The sequence below is a fragment of the Piliocolobus tephrosceles genome, chromosome 1 (genome assembly GCF_002776525.5).
Source record: "Piliocolobus tephrosceles isolate RC106 chromosome 1, ASM277652v3, whole genome shotgun sequence".
NCBI classification, from domain to species: domain Eukaryota; kingdom Metazoa; phylum Chordata; class Mammalia; order Primates; family Cercopithecidae; genus Piliocolobus; species Piliocolobus tephrosceles.
Window position 1 is genome coordinate 179,118,494 of NC_045434.1, and position 18,877 is coordinate 179,137,370.

An 18,877-nucleotide genomic window follows, 5' to 3' on the forward strand; every position below is an offset into this window, starting at 1 on the left:
CCTCACAGGCATCTGTTAATGAATAGAAGAAGCAAGGTTATGTCTACATTCCCTGTGGATTTGGAATCTGAAGAGTCGGCTATTATCTAGAATATATAAGGAACTCTCAAAAACTCAACAGTAAAAAAGCCAAACAATTCAATCAGAAAGCAGACAAAAGATATGGAGACATTTCACCAGGGAAAATATACAGATGGCAAGTAAGCATGTGAAGAGATGTTCCACATTATTAGCCATTTAGGAAAATGCAAAATTAGGACCATGATGAGATATCACTCCACACCCATTAGAACAGCTAAAATAAAAAAAACAGTCATAACACCAAGTGCTGGCAATGACGCAGAGAAACTGGGTCTCATACATTCTTGGTGGGAATGGAAAATGGTACAGCCACTCGGGAAAATAGCTTGGCAGTTTAAAAAAAAAAAAAACCTGAATATACACTTACCATATGATTCAGCAATTATACTCCTGGGCATTTATCCCAGAGAAATGAAAACTTATTTCCACACAAAAGCCTGTATATGACTGGTCACAGCAGCTTTATTTATAATAGCTGAAAACTGGAAAAAGATTGATACATAACACAGCTTGGATGGATTTGAAAGGGATTAAGCTGAGTGGAAAAAGCCACAATCAGGACATTAAGCTAAAAAGCTTCTGCACAGCAAAGGAAATAATCAACAGAGTGAAGAGACAACCTGTCAAATGGGAGAAAATATTTGCAAACTATTACTCTGACAAAAGACCAATATTCAGAATACACAAAGAACTCAAAAAACTCAACATTAAACAAACAAAAAAATCTAAAAATCTCATTAAAAAGTCAGCTAAGGGGAGGCACGGTGGTTCACACCTGTTATCACAGCACGGTGGGAGGCCTAGGCGGGTGGATCACCTGAGGTCAGGAGTTTGAGACCAGTCTGGCCAACATAGTGAAACCTCATCCCTACTAAAAATATAAAAATTAGCTGGGTGTGGTGACAGGCACCTGTAATCCCAGCTACTCGGGAGGCTGAGGCAGGAGAATCTCTTGAACCTAGGAGGGGGAGGTCGCAGTGAGCCAAGAGCACATCATTGCACTCAAGCCTGGGCAACAAGAGTGAGACTCTGTCCAAAAAAAGAGAAAGAAAAGAAAAAAAAAAGGGGGCTAAGGACATGAACAGACATTTCTCAAAAGAAGACATACAAATGGCCAGCAAGCATGTGAAAAAATGCTCAACATCACTAATCATCAGGGAGATGCAAATCAAAACCACAGTGAGATACCATCTTACCCCAGTTACAGTAGGTATTATTAAAAAGCCAACAAATACAACAATAGCAGATTCTGGCAAGAATGTGGAGAGAAGAGAACTCATACACTGTTGGTGGGAAGGTAAATTAGTACAACCACTATGGAAAACAGTATGTAGACTTCTCAAAAAAACTAAAAATAGAACTACCATACAATCTTGCAATCTCATTACTGGGTATTTATCTAAAGGAAAGGAAATCAGTATATTGAAAGGATACCTGCACCCCACCCCCCATATTTATTGGACCACTATTTACAATAGTAAAGATATGGAATCAACCTAAGTGTCCATCAGTGGATGAATAAATAAAGAAAATGTGGTATATATACCCAATGAAATACTATTTGGCCATAAAAAGGAATGAAATCATGTTTTTGCAGCAACATGGATGGAACTGGAGGTCGTGAAGTTAAGTGAAATATGTCAGGTACACAAAAACAAATATTGTATGTTCTCATTCATATGTGAGAGCTAAAATATGTTGACCCTAGCTGGGCATGATGGCATGTGCCTGTAATTCCAGCTACTTGGGAGGCTGAGGTGGAAGAATCGCTTGAACCCAGGAGGCGGTGGTTGCAGTGAGCTGAGATCGTGCCACTGCACTCCAGCCTGGGTGACAGAGTGAGACTCTGTCTCAAAAAAAAAAAAAATGTTGACCTCATGGAGGTAGAGAGCGGCATGATAGATACTAGGGAAAAGTGTATGGGTGGGTGGGATGATAAAGATTGGTTAACAGATACAAACATTAGAGAGAAGAAATCAGTTTTCTTTTCTTTCTTTCTTTTTTTGAGACAGAGTCTTGCTGTGTTGCCCAGGCTAAGAGTGCAGTGGCACGATCTCCTGGCTCACTGCAACCTCTGCTTCTCAGGTTCAAGCAATTCTCCTGCCTCAGCCTCTTGTGTAGCTGGGATTACAGGCATGCACCACCATGCCTGGCTCATTTTTTGTATTTTTAGTAGAGATGGGGTTTTCACCATGTTGGCCAGACTGGTCTCAAATTCCTGACTTCAAGTGATCTGGCTGCCTTGGCTTTCCAAAGTGTTGGGATTACAGGCATGACGCAAGTGTCAGGTTGAAAAAGAAATAAATTCTAATGTTTGATAGCAGAGTAAGGTGACTATAGTTAACAACAACGTATTGTATATTTTTAAATTGCTAGAAGAGAGGACTTGAAATGCCCTCAACACACAGAAATCATAAATACGTGAGGTGGATGGAAACCCTAAATATCCTGACCTGACCATTACACGCTCTATGCCTGTAACAAAATATCACATGTACTTCATAAATATGTACAAATATTATGTATCAGTGAAAAAGCCATTTTGAGAAGGCCACATACAGTATAATAGCATATGCAATTCTCAAAATGACAGAAGTTATGGAAATAAGAACAAATTAGTGGTTGCCAGGGATTAGGGATCATAGTCGAGAGGAGTGGTATGACTCTAAAGGGTAGATGGAGATCTCTGTGGGGATGGAACGGTTCTATATTGTGATTGTAGTGGTGGTTACACAAACTGTGCATGTGAGAAATAATTCAGAAATACATATACACCGTGGACCAGTGTCAATTTTCTGGTTTGATACTTTGCTACCGTTCTAGGAGATGTAATGACTGGGGGAAACTGAGTGAGGGGTACATGGGAACTCTGTGCCATCTTTAAAATTTCCTCTAAACCTGTAAGTATTTCAATATAAACAGTTAAAACAAAAGAGTTAACTATGAAAAATGTCTTCTCACAATCAGCAGTATATGTCAAGAATCTTGAGAATGGCAATACTCTTGAATTCAGGAATTCTCTCAAGGAATTTAGTCTTAGGAGAGAAACAGAGATGCAAATATAAATTTGTAAACTGGGCTATTCACTATAGATCATAAGATAATTTAAATGCCTAATTGCAAGAGAAGAGTTAGTAAGTTACAGTCCATCACAGGATAGGATATTTGTGTAGCTACTAAAGTCATGCTTCTGAGAAATATTTAATTGTATGGACAAACGCTTACAGTAGTGTGAAGTTAAAAACAAGCGGGTCACGAGAGTGGCCTTACAGTATGATCTTAATTTTATTTAAAACACACACACATGGAAATGTAGAAGGAAATGCATGAAAGAAATGATGATGCTATTATGAGGATTTGTTTGTTTTTTTGAGACAGAGTCTCGCTCTGTTGCCCAGGCTGGAGTGCAGTGGCGCCATCTCAGCTCACTGCAACCTCCACCTCCCGGGTTCAAGTGATTATCCTGCCTCAGCCTCCTGAGTAGCTGGGACTACAGGTGCCCGCCACCACGCCTGGCTAATTTTTTGTATTTTTAGTAGAGACGGGGTTTCACCGTGTCAGCCAGGACGGTCTCAATCTCCTGACCTCATCATCTGCCTGCCTTGGGCTTCCAAAGTGCTAGGATTACAGGCATGAGCCACTGTGCCTGGCAAGGATTTTTATTTTAAAAATAAACATGCATTGCTTCTATAATCAGAAAAATAAATTCCTTATCCACAAAACTTAGCAGATCTGAAGGGAAAATGGGGAATATGTTGTAGTAATTTACTTTAGACCCAAGGCCCAGGCTTGGTACAGAAATATTCTGTTTTATAATGAGAAACCTTTTCTTAATACAGCTCGTGTTGCAGGTAAGCCACTATGGAGTTTCAGACATAATTCAAAACCTCAGGTGCTATGTCATTCAGTCTGCAGAAGGAGAGAGTAAGGAAGAGGAGACGCACACCTTCCCAGTGCCTGTTTTTCAGGGGGTCAGTGTAGGTACAGACATTGCTTTTTTTTTATGCACTATGAATAACCTTTAATTTACTATTGACTATGATTTCTTGGCAACCATTTTGCACGCAAGATAATTCTTTTTAATTTCATTTTTAAAATTGTGGTAAAATACATATTCTGTAAAATTTGCTATCTTTTTTTTTTTGAGACGCAGTCTCACTCTGTCACCCAGGCTGGAGTGCAGTGGCCGGATCTCAGTTCACTGCAAGCTCCGCCTCCCGGGTTTACGCCATTCTCCTGCCTCAGCCTCCCGAGTAGCTGGGACTACAGGCGCCCGCCACCTCGCCCGGCTAGCTTTTTGTATTATTTTTAGTAGAGACGGGGTTTCACCGTGTTAGCCAGGATGGTCTCGATCTCTTGACCTCGCGATCCGCCCGTCTCGGCCTCCCAAAGTGCTAGGATTACAGGCTTGAGCCACTGCGCCCGGCCAAATTTCCTATCTTAACCATTTTCAAGTGTACAGTTCGTGTTATTAAATACATTTGTAATGTTGGGCAACCATCGCCACCAACCACCCCCATAACCCTTTTGTCTTGTAAAACCAAAACTCTATACCTATGAAACAATCACTCCCCATTCCCCCTCCCGCAGCCCCTGCCAACCACCACTCTGTCTTTGTGATTCTGACTGCTCTAAGTATCTCCTAAAAGTGGAATCACACTGTATTTATCTTTTTGTGGCCGGCCTTATTTAATTTAGCATGACATCCTCAAGGTTCATCTATGCATTAGCACTTTGCAGAATTCCCTTCCTTTTTAGGTAGGATACTGTTCCGTTGTACAGATATACCATCTTTTGCTTATGCATTCGTCTGTCGGTGGACACTTGGCTGCTTCCACGTTTTGACTGTTGAACACAGACACTACTTTATGAGAAGGGCGAATGGAAGGACAATTTACAAATGTGTACTCATGGTATTGCCCCTGGGCTGGCCTTTCGTACCCTCAGGGGCTAATCTTCAGGGCTATGGCTCCTTTCAGTCCAGGCCATTCTCTGGAGAAGGAGGCAGCTGTGGTCAAGCGCAGGCCACACTCACAGTAGCTACGGCATCCACCAAATGGCCCCTTATTATACATAATATTATGGTGAAAATGTCATACATACATTTTTAGGTGTGTCTTTGATGATTTCCTAGGCTCAATTCCTGGAAGTAGTTTTAAACAGAGTATATTCATAGTCAATAGACAGTGATTCAATGAATGATGGATGAATAAATAAGAGAGACTAAGGAGAGAGAAAAGACATTGGGAGGTTGAAGGGATGAACAAGGCATGTGGCAGGCAGGTGTGGGACTGGGTTCCTGGGGAGAGGGCCCTACTCACCTTGGTGATAGGACCGGCATGGGCCTGGTACTCATTGAATTCCTTCTGCAGAGGCAGAGGGTACTTCATGGCACGAATGGTTCCCACTGAGGTGCCCACAAACATCATGCGTCCGGAATGCGAGATGACAATGGTGGTGTAGGTGACGTCAAACGCTGATATCTCTCGAAGGATCTGGGACACAGGCAGTTCTGCTCAATGTGAGGGGTCGAGCTGTGGCCTCCGTGTCCCGGTACTATTCTCTCTCGCCCTCTCCTCTAACAGATCCCTAGGGGCCTGTCTTTAAAAAAATGCTTTTTCTATCCCTTTTGGCATCCAGAATAGTGCCTAGCACACACACAAAAAGGTGCAAACTGGATATTCCTTGTTGTGTTGCTGGTAAATAACCAGTTTCATGAGTTAGGAATAATACCAGTAAAGAGAGATATTCATATAGCACTTACTATGTGCCAAGCACTGTTCTGTGCTTTCTCCATATTGCAAGTCATTCAATCCTCATGAAACCCACTGAGGCAGTTACTGTTATCCCTAGTCTACAGATGATGGACCATCTGTGTGACAAGGGACTTGCTTCAACTCATGTACCTAGGTGGGCTCCAGTCTCTGCTTTGACTGCTATGCTTGGGTGCATTTCAAAATGAGAATGGGCTATTGGTCATAGATATATTCAGCAACATTTATTAATGCTCATTATATAAACAAAACTATACATGAGTCTCCCCTTATCCTCAAGGGATATGTTCCAAGATCCCCAGTGGATGCCTGAAACCACAGATAGTACTGAACCCTATATATACTATGTTTCTTTCCTATACATACATAACTACGATATGGTTTAATTTATAAATTAGGCCCAGTAAGAGATAAATAATACCTAATAATAAAATAGAACAGTTACATGAATACCATATAAAAGCTGCGTGAATGTGGTTTCTCTCTCTCAAAATATCTTACTCACAGTATGGTACTCACCTGTTTTTGGACCTTGGTTGACCGCAGGTAACTGAAACTGTGGATAAGGTGGGACTACTATACTATCAGAGCGCCCCTTCATTCCCTCACTCATTCATGCACTCATCCACCGGCCCACCTACACACACATTTACTGAACACTGTGCACCACACGGTGTGCCAGCTAGCAGGGCTGCCAAGAGGAGCAAAACATGGCCTTGCCCTAAAGGGGCTTTATTCTGGCACAGCACTGATAGCTGCCATTGAATTAGGACCGGGCTACTCGGGAGTACACAGGAGAGTCACCATACTGTCAACTGTGTTCCAGCCGCAGGGAGACCTGCCTTGGGCTAGCTTGCTGCCATGGTATCTTCACACTTTCCCAGGCACCAGTCACAGGAAAAGTGGGAGGAGCAGCTGGAGGAGCGCACAGGCCATGTTTGTAGGACACATCCTTGCTGAGCTCCTCTCTTTTCCCTTCACTATTTGGAGCCTAGTGTAACTGTACAGTTTCAGAGTTTGGGGATTTCAAAAGAATACAGTGGCAAGCCTAGGTGATAGCAGCTAACTGCACAGTCATGCACTGCTAGATATGGGATACATGGTTAGGCTATTTTGTCACACAAACATCATAGAGTGTATTTACACAAACCTAGCTGTGACAGCCTACTATACACCTAGGCTAGGTGGCAGAGCCTACTGCTCCTAGGTTACAAACCTGAACAGCACATGACTATGCTGAATACTGTAGGCAACTGTGACACAATGGAAAATATCTATATATCTAAACAGAAAAAGTACAGTGAAAATTTGGCGTTATAACCTTATGGCATTACAATCTTACAGTCTATGTGGTCCATCATTGGTGTTACTCAGTGCATACTGTAGTTAGGTTTTTACCCCAGGAAAGTTAAGTGCAGACCAAGGGTAAGAGCACAGTTTAGAGATGACATGACTTCCATGCCTGGAAAGTGGGAGAGAAGTTACAGACGGCAAGTAAAACAGAAATGAAAAAGAGGCCGCAATTTACAATTTCACCCAGTCAGGAAGGAAACTGAGCAGGAAATTCAGGAAGTGACGATAACTGAGCTAATCCAAAAGGAATGAGGAGCCTGATGTTATCTTGGGAAGAATGGGCCCTGTACACAGAGGCCCTCATTCCGTGCATACTTTCTGCTGTAAGCACAGGAGGCTGTCCCTGCAGATCTGTGCAGGAGCCCAGAGGCAGGGCAGGGGCAGACTCACCGAGGAATCCGCAATCTCCTTGAGGGTGTGGTCTGATCCAACAGCAAAGATAATTTTGGCATCGGGGGAGACAGTAACACAGTTGTAGCTGCAAGACTTGAGCACGCATTCTGTCTCTCTCTTTCCTGTGGCCAGATTCCACTCATATACAGCACCATCTGTGCCACCAGAAATCAGTTTGCTATCATCTGCATTCCACACAATTGAGCGAATCTGCAGGAGAGGAAGGCATATCCAGTGAAGAGCATATACATACATACATACTGACACAGAAAAGGCTGCAAACTCCTCAGGTGCTCCACTAGACTGAGCAGAACATCCTTTCCTGTTGTAGGCCCTTCTGTCAGCACAAAACATAGCTTCTTGTGAACGTACACGTTCTGTTTTCTATGACACTTGCAAATTACTGAAGATGAGACACTCCCATTTCTTTCTCACGTTATGAACGTAAAGACTGAATCATACAGGTTTCTTAAGGCTAGAACCAACCAATTATTGCTGTTTTTTCAAAACATTTTTGACATAATTATATATTCACAGAAACTTGCAAAAATAGGAAAGAGAGAGTGGACTTCTGGAATGGCAGGGTAAGGACCTCAACTTGACCTTCTCTCTGACAATGTAGGTTAACTGGTAAATATGATAAAAATAATCATTTAAAGTCTCTAGAAGGCTGGGCGCAGTGGATCACATCTGTAGTCCCAACACTTTGGGAGGCTGAGGTGGGAGGATCACTTCAGCCCAGCAGTTTGAGAATAGCCTGGGTAACATAGTGAAACCCTGTCTTCATAAAAATAATAAGCTGGGCATGGTGGCATGTGCCTGAGGCAGGAAGATGGCTTGGACTGGGGAGGTTGAGGCTGCAGTAAGCTATGAGTGTACCACTGTACTCCGGCCTCAGTGACAGAGTGAGACCCTGTCTAAAATAAAATAAATAAAATGTCTCTGGAAATTGTCCTCAGGGAATACAGCAAATGGAAAAACATTTATTCAAGAAAATCTGCTCAATCCCAGTAAGAACAGGGTCTGCAGCATTTGAGCCATGACTCGCTCTGTTACAGCCTCAGCTCCAGAAACTTCACTGCTGTGCACACTGGGCAGATGTGGCCAAGACAAGTGACTCCCTCTCCCCATAGCTCCCAGTCTTGGGCTATGGTTTCAGTCTAGAAAGGGAAACTGCTGGGATTTCTTATTCTTACCCCAGCCCCATGTTGCAGAAGCTCTATTCCAAGCAGGTGTGGCAGAGACGGCTCAGACTCTCTTCCCCCCAGCCCATTCTCATTTGTTGGAAGAAGCTCCACTGCAAGCTCAGCATACTAAGAATAACTGTGCCCCAATGATTCCTGACCCAGTTTGCTCACTGAGTGAAAGATCCAAGCCATGAAGGGCAAGCCAAAAAGACCAGGGGCTTACACACATGCACATAAACACACACACGTGTGCGCGCACATACACCTCAAGTGTCACTCACGGAAGTGAGATGTTACTCCTGGAAAAGCAGGTCCCCGCCCCAGCTCTGGTGCAGTGGAGCAAAGGTTCTGACCATGGGAAAGTCAGGTGCTAAGACAGGGAGCTCTCAGCTCTGCTTGAGGGTACTGACTTTATTTGGAATAGAACACGGAAAAGTCCATGCCTATGGGCATTGTCTAAAACAACGGAGATCTTGGTGGAAAGTGATTAAGAGGAGGCTGATAACTCCAGGATGTAAGCAAAACGATATAGAGGAGTGGAATTTTGATAGAACAAGGGAAAGGGACAGGGAAGAAGCGCCCTTCAGGGGTAACAGACAACTCTAGGGGCTGGAAGGTCTTGTGTATGTGCTAGGCTGTCCTGATTCAGGTGCAGTCAGAGTGGGATATGGGGAAAACTTGAAAGCATCTCCTAAGCCACACAAAGACCCATTAACATAGGGCAGGGTCTCACTGGCACAATGAGCCTACCAAACACAATAGTCCACCCAACGCTGAACATTAAGCTCTCCCAACCCAGGGGCATCTCCTAGGAAGCCAGGCTTAAAAATGAAATCAGGCGCCTGCCACCACGCCCAGCTAATTTTTTGTATTTTGTAGCGCCACTGCACTCCAGTCTGGGTGACTGAGCGGGACTCCATCTCAAAAAAAAAAAAAAAAAAAAAAAGAAATCATATTCATCCCTCACAGCCTGGAAGACTGTGCATGTCCAAGGCTGTACCCTCTTATGTACAATCAGAGAGAGGACATCCAAACTACCAGTCTCTGGCTGAACATGAGGCAAAAGCCATTGACTCTCTGAACTGTGATAGCATTTTCTAAGCCACACATAAATCTGGTAGTAAAAGGTAAAAACCTAATTGGCTAAGGGGGTTTATGCACAATCTATAACTAATTAGCAGCTCAGGCAACTCATGGGCAAGCCTAGGTAGCCAGGCTAAAAGAAAAGATGAAAAATATCTGAGTAATGATATGAGACACTGCACACTACAGGGGAAACAGACTTTACAGAATTAGCTCAGCCAAGTCATGAAACAGATAATCAGCCAACCAACAACAACCACCTGGGGGGACACATATCCAGAACTGCTACAATATATTGTCTAAAATATTCAGCCAACAAAAAATTGAAACATAAACAAACAAACAAAAAGAGTGTGACCAATAAGAAAAAGCAAGCAAGCAAGCAAGCAAGCATTCAGGCAATAGAAATTGCCTTTGAAGGGGCCCAGATGGTAGATTTTGCAGCCAAAGACTTCAAAGTAGCTAATACAAATAAGTTCAATTAACTAAAGGAAACTATGCTTAAATAATTAAAGGAAGGTAGGATGACAAGCCTCATCAAATAGAGAATATAATAAGAAGACAGAAATTATTTTAAAAATCAAATGGAAATTCTGGAGTTGAAAAGTACAATAACCAAAACGAAAAATTCACTAGAAGGGCTCAACAGTAGATTTGAGCTGGCAAAATTGAAATAGCTCAATAGAAATTGTGCAATTGGAAGAACAGAGAGAAATACTAATTAAGAAAAATTAACATTAACAGAGTTTCAGAGAAATGTGGGCAGCCACTAAATGCACCCACATATGTGTACTGTGATGAGAGCACTAGGAGAAGAGAGAAAAACAACAAATATTCAAATAAATAATGCTGAAAAATCTCAAATTTGTTGAAAAACATTAATCTACACATCCAAGAAGTACAATAAACTCCAAGTAGGAAAAATGCAAAGAAATCTAGATCCAGACACATCAAAAACAAAATGTTGAAAGCCAAAGATAAGAAAATCTTGAAAGCTGGTCGGGTGCAGTGGCTCACACCTGTAATTCCAGCACTTTGGGAGGCCGAGGCAGGTGGATCATGAGGTCAAGAGATCGAGACCATCCTGGCCAATATGGTGAAACCCCATCTCTACTAAAAATACAAAAATTAGCTGGACATGGTGGTCCACACCTGTAGTCTCAGCTACTCGGGAGGCTGAGGCAGGAAAATCGTTTGAACCTGGGAGGCGGAGGTTGCAGTGAGCCGAGATGGTGCCACTGCACACTCCAGCCTGGTGACAGAGCAAGACTCCATCTAATATATATATATATATATGTATATAGAAAGCCATAAGAGACAAATGATTAATCACATAATATCTAACTTATCTCAGAAACAAAGGAGGCCAAAAGCAGTAGGAGACACATGCAAAGTACTGAAAGTAAGAAAAAAAACTTACATCCAGCAAAACTGTATTTTTGTATTTTAAACATGAAGATAAACATGAACATAAAGATATTCTCAGATAAATAAAAACATAATATATATATATATATTTTAACTAGAAGATCTGCCTTCCAGGAAATAGTAAAGAAAGTCCTTCATGCCGAGGTGGGCAGACCACCTGAGGTTCGTAGTTCAACATGGAGAAACCCTGTCTCTACTAAAAATACAAAATTAGCCAGGCGTGGTGGTGCATGCCTGCAATCTCAGCTACTCAGGAGGCTGAGGCAGGAGAATCGCTTGAACCCGGGAGGCAGAGGTTGCAGTGAACTGAGATTGCGCCATTGCATTCCAGCCTGGGCAAAAAGAGTGAAACTCTGTCTCAAAAAAAGAGCATGTGTTACTTAGGAGGCTAAGGCAGGAGAATTGTTTGAACTCAGGAGATGGAGGTTGCAGTAAGTCGAGATCGCGCCACTGCACTCCAGCCGAGGTGACAGAGTGAGACTCGGTCTCAAAAACAAACAAAAATGCTTGTGTTTACATAAACAAACAAAAATGCTTGTGTTTCACTTTCCACAGATTTTTACTTTTCCTTCCAATGTCCTGTTATTTGCTAAAGTCAATAGTCAGTTTTGGACTTTACATGACCTCCCTCTGACATCTAGTACCACTGACCACTTCAACCTTTCAGAAATTGTTTGGTTCCTTGGCTTCTTTGAGACAATTATTGATTCCGAGTTCTCTTCGTATCTTTATTTTCAGTCTTTCATTGGCTCTTCTTCTTTCACCAGTCTCTTAAATGTTGGTCTCCCCTCTCCTGTCCAATATTCTGCTCAGATTCCACATAGGCCCTTGGTGATCCATTAGGCCCTTGGTGATCTAGTCTATGCCTCTGACTTTCTCTACTTTCTAATTCCCCGAATCTTCATATTCAGCCCAGACTTCTTTCCTGACCTCCACACACATACATCACACTTCTGGGCACATGAAATATAACATGGCCAAAATGGAACTTCATCTCTTTCTTCTCTCTGCCTCTGCTACTAAAGTCATGGTTTAGTTCCTAACCCAACTTTCACCTTCACATCCTAGCTGCTCTCCATCACTCCAATTTCCTTCCACTCTAATCCTTCCTCAATACTGTTTAGAGAGTTACCTTTCTGATCCCATTACTTTCTTGCTTAAATCCTTTCCTTTGTTTCTTGTCACTGAAAGACTAAAGTCCAACTCCTTGGCATGGCATACACTATCTTCTATGATGCAGCCAACCTTTCCTACTACCTCTTTATCATCACTCAAATGTGTCCAGTGTTCCAGCCACATGAACCAACGAGCACCTCCATTTCATCCCTCCATTTCATCATCTCCAACAAGTCCTTCTGCCTAGAATGCCTCTCTTTTCCAATGGCCTCTTCTCTCCAAATTCATCTGCTGACTTCTTCTTACCCTCTCCATGCCTCTCCCTCTTAATCATGTCTGACATCTAATCCACCACTCTAGGACCCAGTGATTTTACTTTCTTTTTTTCTTTTTCTCCTTCCTTCCTTCCTTCTTTTTTTTTTTTTTTTCCAGACAGGGTCTTACTCTGTCAGCCAGGCTGGAGTGCAGTGGTGTGATCATGGCTCACTGCAACCTTGACTTCCTGGGCCCAAGTGATCCTCCCGCCTCAGCCTCCCAAGCAACTGGGACCACAGGTGTGTGCCATCACACCTGGCAAATATTTTTTACTTTTTGTAGAGACAGCATCTCCCTATGCTGCCCAGGTTGGTCTCGAACTCCTGAGTGCAAGCGATCCTCCTGCATCAGCTTCCCAAAGTGCTTAGACTATAGGCATGAGCCCACGACTTTACTTTCTAAAATCATCTGAATCCATCCACTTCTCCCTAACTGTACCACCACCACTATTATCTATGGTGTAGATATCCACAATAGCCTCCTTACCATTTCTACCCTCGCCCCCTTCAATAGTCTTCACTCTGCAGCCAAAGTAATCCTTCAAAATGCAAATCTAGTCATATCATTCTCTGCCCTGAAAGTCTTCAATGATTTCAAGGAATAAGAAGGATAAATCCTTATAAAACCTACAAGTTTCCATGCATTTGGGCCCTTGTGACCTCTCCAATCTCAGCCCATCTTTACCCCATGGTTTATCCTGGCACCACATCCCAGGTCCACAGACTTTCATGTCCTCTGACACCCCATGAATCTCCCATCTCTGGCCTTTGGATCCCTATCCGCAATGATTATCCCCACCAGTTCCGTCTGATTAACTCCTACTCACTCTTATAGGACCAAGCCTTTGCAAATACAGCCACCTAAATTATGCCGCCCCCTTCATTATTTCTCTTATAACAACACCATGTTTTTCTTTCAGTGGAACTGCAATTAGTAATTACATTTGTCTATGCATTTGTTTCATGGTGTCTTTCCCCAAGTAGACAGTGAACCCATGAGGAAAGGAACCACCTCTCTTTTGTTCACCTATATCCCACTGGCTGGCGGCATGCTTGGCTCTGTGCCCCTTGTTTCCCTGGAGACCGTTCACTCACTCACCTTCCCTGTGTGTCCTTTCAGGCTTGAGATGTTCTCTAGGTTCGTGGTGGTGTAAACGTGAATCACATTTCCATTGACTGCAGCAAACAGGTGACCTCCGTTGCTAAAGGAACACTACAGGGAAAGACAGCAAGAGAGCAAGCAAGCAGGAAGTGAGCAGTCTAATTAGAGGTTACAGTCAAGAGGTGATTTTCCCAACGAGTTCGGACTGAAACTACGTGTGAGGGTGGGAGTGGGGGTAAGGTGCAAATGAGATTGAGGAGTGGCTGACATTTTCAGACACTTTCACTATTCCTGTGACTCATAGTGGCCAGATGCTGACACTGCCAGACCCACAAATCATGAAGCCGTTGGGACCACAAGTAATCATTTTGCCTGTAGAAGCACGTTTTAGAGCGGGGGAAGTAATTCCTGAAATCATTGCCTTGTTTCTGCAAGTCACCTCGGGGAAAGCTGATGAGCTCTTTCCTGCCTCTCACCATCGATGCTTATTTTTCCGTGGCTCCTGTCTCCAACCTCACCTTCCTAGCTGTGACTCTGCTTCTGAGATTACTTTTCTTTTAAAATATTTGTTAATACTCCACCATTACAGACAGGACTTATCATAGTGGGGATCTCACAAGGTTTTAGGTTCAATGAAATAGTCTGGTGGACATAAGAAAATGGGGATGGAACCACATACTCAATAAGGTTGCTGGGAAAAGAAGTGGATTTCCCCCTCTCCACTTTTTTTAAGCCACTATAGTTCTCCAAGACAGATTTTGGTCCCACCTCCCCAGACCATGTTAGTTCCTGATATTTCAGCCGTGGCTTTCTAAGAAACTGGACTTTTGTCTTCAGCAGTTTTTTACCTCTCTGCATCCTCTAATAGAGTATTCTTTGAAAGAACGTATATCATCAATGAGTAGATTCATGAGGCGTAGTTTGTCAGCAAACCCTACTACAATGAAGTGTCCAGATGGATGAAGGCTGATGGAATATGCCTCTTCTTGGTACTCCTTAAATAGTTCCAGAGTGCTGTGAAAAAGATCAATTACTGAATTGTAAGCCTAGCTCACTAAATCCCTCCAGTCATCCACTGTATCTGATATATGTTGTTATCATAGTATTTGAGATACACTATTTGCAATTGTTGGTTCCTCTCTTTTCTAGATTTTGGTTATGAGCGGATAATGTCCAGCATGGAGCATGGTAGATAAGGAGACTGGTCAAGGTGTGGTCTAGCAATGCTGAAGACATAGCTCTGTTTAGATTCCAAAATTCATGAGTATTGTCCAAGTATTTTTTCCCTAGAAGCCCCAGAAGTTGTACACAAGAACAAAGAAAACAGTGGGGGGTGGGGGTCCAACTAGGGTTGGAGCTTTCCAGGGAAGCTGTGCCAGAAGGTAAAATCCGGGTTGGGATAGTGATGTCCTGGGAGAAAGAGGAGGAAGAAAGGGTCTGGAGAGCTCCCTGAAGCAAAGAGCAGTTCCTGTGGGAAACAAGGGGATAGGAGAGCTGGAGGGACACAGGAGTTTATGTAAGAAGGTGAGAGACTGGGGTGTTATCTTCATATCTTCATGTCCCCCGTGTCTGGCATGTGGTGAGCATTAAATAAACCACAAAGTAGTTTTCTAGCCCATGCAAGACTGAGAAACAGGTAGGCTGACTGACTTGATTTTTTAAAAATATTTTTCAACTGAAAGCTTCTAAGAAATTAAAGTTTGAAACACTGTAATTAAAATAATTCACATAAACAAATTAACAGCTGGAGTCTTGCATATTAGAGTAGGCAAGTCTTTCATTCCTTACTTTGTTTCATAGTTCCAAATGCGGATGGATCGATCCAGAGAACAGGTGGCTATGAGGGGTTTGCGGATGCAGGTAGCTAGACCGGTGATGGGTGCTGAGTGCAATGGATGCATCAAATACTCAAAGTGAGCAGGCTCCCCCTAGAGAAATCATACAGAACAAGATCCCACAGAGTAAGCAAAAGGCTGGCTGTACATGTCAGCTCTAATTAGTTCCCAAGAACATTAATTAGCCTGGGTGCACAGAAATTAGGCTGTGGCTAAACTGTTTGAATATTACGCATATTTTCCCGAGCCAATATTATTATTTATTTTATTTTATTTTATTTTTGAGATGGAGTCTTGCTCTGTCCCCCAGGCTGGAGTACAGTGGTGCGATCTCAGCTCACTGCAAGCTCCACCTCCTGGGTTCACACCATTCTCCTGCCTCAGCCTTCCGAGTAGCTGGGACTACAGGCACCTGCCACCATGCCTGGCTAATTTTCTTTTCTTTTTTTTTTTTGTATTTTTAGTAGAGATAGGGCTTCATTGTGTTAGCCAGGATGGTCTCGGTCGCCTGACCTCGTGATCCGCCCGCCTTGGCCTCCCAAAGTGCTGGGTTTACAGGCATGAGCCACCACGCTCGGCCGAGCCAATATTATTTTTAAACATTATTTTAATGGCAATAAAATATTTTCTTCAATGGATATCTTTGAATTTAATTTAACCCTTCCTCTGCTGTAGGAACATTTAAGTGGCTTCTAATTTTTGTTATTTATTATAGGAATAACACTAGACTAAATATCCTTGTACAAGTCTTTGTGTATCTCTCTGATTATTTCCTTAGCATACATTTCTAGAAGTGGAATACTGGGAAAAATTGTATGAATGATTTTTAAGGATCTGGATAAGTAATGCCAAGTTTTTCTCTGGAGAGACAGTACTAATTATCACCAGTAGCAAATGAGAGTTGGATGATTTTAAATTGAAATGCATCCTACTGCACTGGTTATGTAGGTTACAGATGTCTGTCATCAGAGGCATTGTTTCTGGAACACCTGAATGAGGAGTGATGGTTGGGAAATTTAATGAGATGTACATATTTAGGTCTATTCACAAGCTAAGACAAAGGCTGAAATGGATTTTTTTTTTTTTTTTCAAATTCTGCCCCTCTGCTACTTATACATTTATCTGCATCCACTCTATCCTACCCTAGTGTGTTCCATCCAAGTACTAACCAGGCCCAACCCTGCTTAGCTTCTGAGATCAGACAAGATCAGGTACATTCAGGGTGTTATGGCTGTAGACCCTACTGTCTCAGAGAAAGAGATGCTACGCTGGGTAGGCAGGCACAGGTTATTGTTATTCTTCTCCATCTGTTACCCTTTCTTTCTCCAAATCTTCAACCTGCCTGTCTCTATAAGCACATTCTTATTAGCTTTTACACACTCAAATCTCTCTTGTCTTAAAAACAAAAGCAATGCTCTTGCTTCCCCCTCTGCCTGAGGAGTCATGTAATGATGGGGAATCACACAAGCGGGCTTACTGGTTTCACTGTGAATGCATGATCACAAACCTTCAGTGGGCATTTAACCCTGCCTGGTAACTCTACCATACTTTTCAATAAATTCACTTTCTAAATATCCAAGATAAGTATTTCATACTATTTATTCTCTCTTTTCAAACATTCCAACCTTTTTCTTCCAATTCTAAATCTCGTCTGATGGCATTATCTTGTATTTCCTTGATTTCTGGATCTTTGTTTTCATTTTGTATCTCAGAAGCAGACTTGCAGAGATTCATCATAAATTCATATAAGACAAATTTTATTTTATTTCACTCCTTTCTTCCTCAATTTTTACTTCTGTTCCTCCCTATGATAAGTAGGCACCAACAAATGGATTTTATGTATGTCATTGATTATATATAGATGTGTTTAATATTTCTATAAATGACATTGTGCTTCAGATCTCATTCTGTACTTTTACTTTTTTCTCAACATGATATTTTTGAGGAATCATCTATGTTGCAGTATGTATAATTTGCTTCTAACTGATGTTTGATATTCTACAATATATATCTAGCTACTTTACTTCTCCATTACCACTAGGGATGAACATGTGGATTGTCTTCAACTCTCCATTGCTACAAACACTATGGTGAATATCTTTGTCCATGTTCTTTTTTTTTTTTTTCTTTTGAGATGGAGTCTCGCTCTGACCGCCAGGCTGGAATGCAGTGGCGTGATCTCAGCTCACTGCAACCTCTGCCTCTCAGATTCAAGTGATTCTCCTGTCTCAGCCTCTCGAGTAGCTGGGACTACAGGCACGCATCACCACGCCCAGTTAATTTTTGTATATTTAGTAGAGACGGGGTTTTACCATGTTGGCCAGAATGGTCTTGATCTCTTGACCTTGTGATCCACCCGCCTCAGACTCCCAAAGTGCTGGGATTGCAGGCATGAGCCACCACGCCCGGCCTGTGCATGTTCTTTAATGGCTTTGTAGGATCAAATTCCCGGTATGTATCCAGTGCAGACTACTGGATAACAAGGTACATCCATTCTCTATTTGACCAAGAACTATCAGATTCCTTACTAGAATGGCTGTATCAGTTTACACTCCCATCATCGCCATATTAGGATTATCATTCTCCCCTGTCCTCAGAAATCTCTGGTAATAACTGGATTTTTAATTTTTGACAATATAATAATGAAACTTCTTATAAAAAAGCATCTCAGAGTTGTATTAATTTGCATTTTTCTGTTCACAGGCAACAAAATTCCTTATGGCAGCACCCAAAGGCTTGAAATTAGCCATTCCAAGTGTGTCCGAAAAACTAAAGGAAACCATGACTAAAGAAATAAAGATAGGGGCCGGGCGCGGTGGCTCAAGCCTGTAATCCCAGCACTTTGGGAGGCTGAGACGGGCGGATCACGAGGTCAGGAGATCGAGACCATCCTGGCTAACATGGTGAAACCCCGTCTCTACTAAAAATACAAAAAAAACTAGCCGGGCGAGGTGGCGGGCGCCTGTAGTCCCAGCTACTCCGGAGGCTGAGGCAGGAGAATGGTGTAAACCCGGGCTGGAGTGCAGTGGCCAGATCGCAGCTGACCCCAAGCTCCGCCCCCGGGGACAAAGCAAGACTCCGTCTCAAAAAAAAAAAAAAAAAAAAAAAGAAATAAAGATAGAAATGATATGCATCAAATAGAGAAGGATAAAAGGATCCCATCAATATAGGGATAGACTGTAAGAAAATAGAAATTCTAGAGTTAAAAAGT

The 18,877-nt window shown here is 42.4% G+C and overlaps 2 protein-coding genes across 3 annotated transcripts in view; one reads left to right on the top strand and one right to left on the bottom strand.

The window, feature by feature from the left end:
- The window catches only part of CFAP57 (cilia and flagella associated protein 57), a 77,251-nt gene that overhangs the window by 40,808 nt on the left and 17,566 nt on the right, over window positions 1–18,877 (bottom strand). For both annotated transcript variants that reach the window (XM_023221559.1, XM_023221560.1), the window contains 5 exons: window positions 15,620–15,759; window positions 14,680–14,845; window positions 13,829–13,942; window positions 7,599–7,811; window positions 5,403–5,576 (listed from right to left, as the gene is read on the bottom strand). In XM_023221559.1, the coding sequence (XP_023077327.1) occupies window positions 5,403–5,576; window positions 7,599–7,811; window positions 13,829–13,942; window positions 14,680–14,845; window positions 15,620–15,759 (807 nt within the window). The remainder of the gene's footprint in view (window positions 1–5,402; window positions 5,577–7,598; window positions 7,812–13,828; window positions 13,943–14,679; window positions 14,846–15,619; window positions 15,760–18,877) is intronic.
- Window positions 1–18,877, top strand: part of EBNA1BP2 (EBNA1 binding protein 2) — a 45,102-nt gene that overhangs the window by 294 nt on the left and 25,931 nt on the right. The window contains exon 2 of the mRNA XM_023221561.1: window positions 17,875–17,922. The gene's annotated coding sequence lies outside the window, so the exon portion shown is untranslated. The remainder of the gene's footprint in view (window positions 1–17,874; window positions 17,923–18,877) is intronic.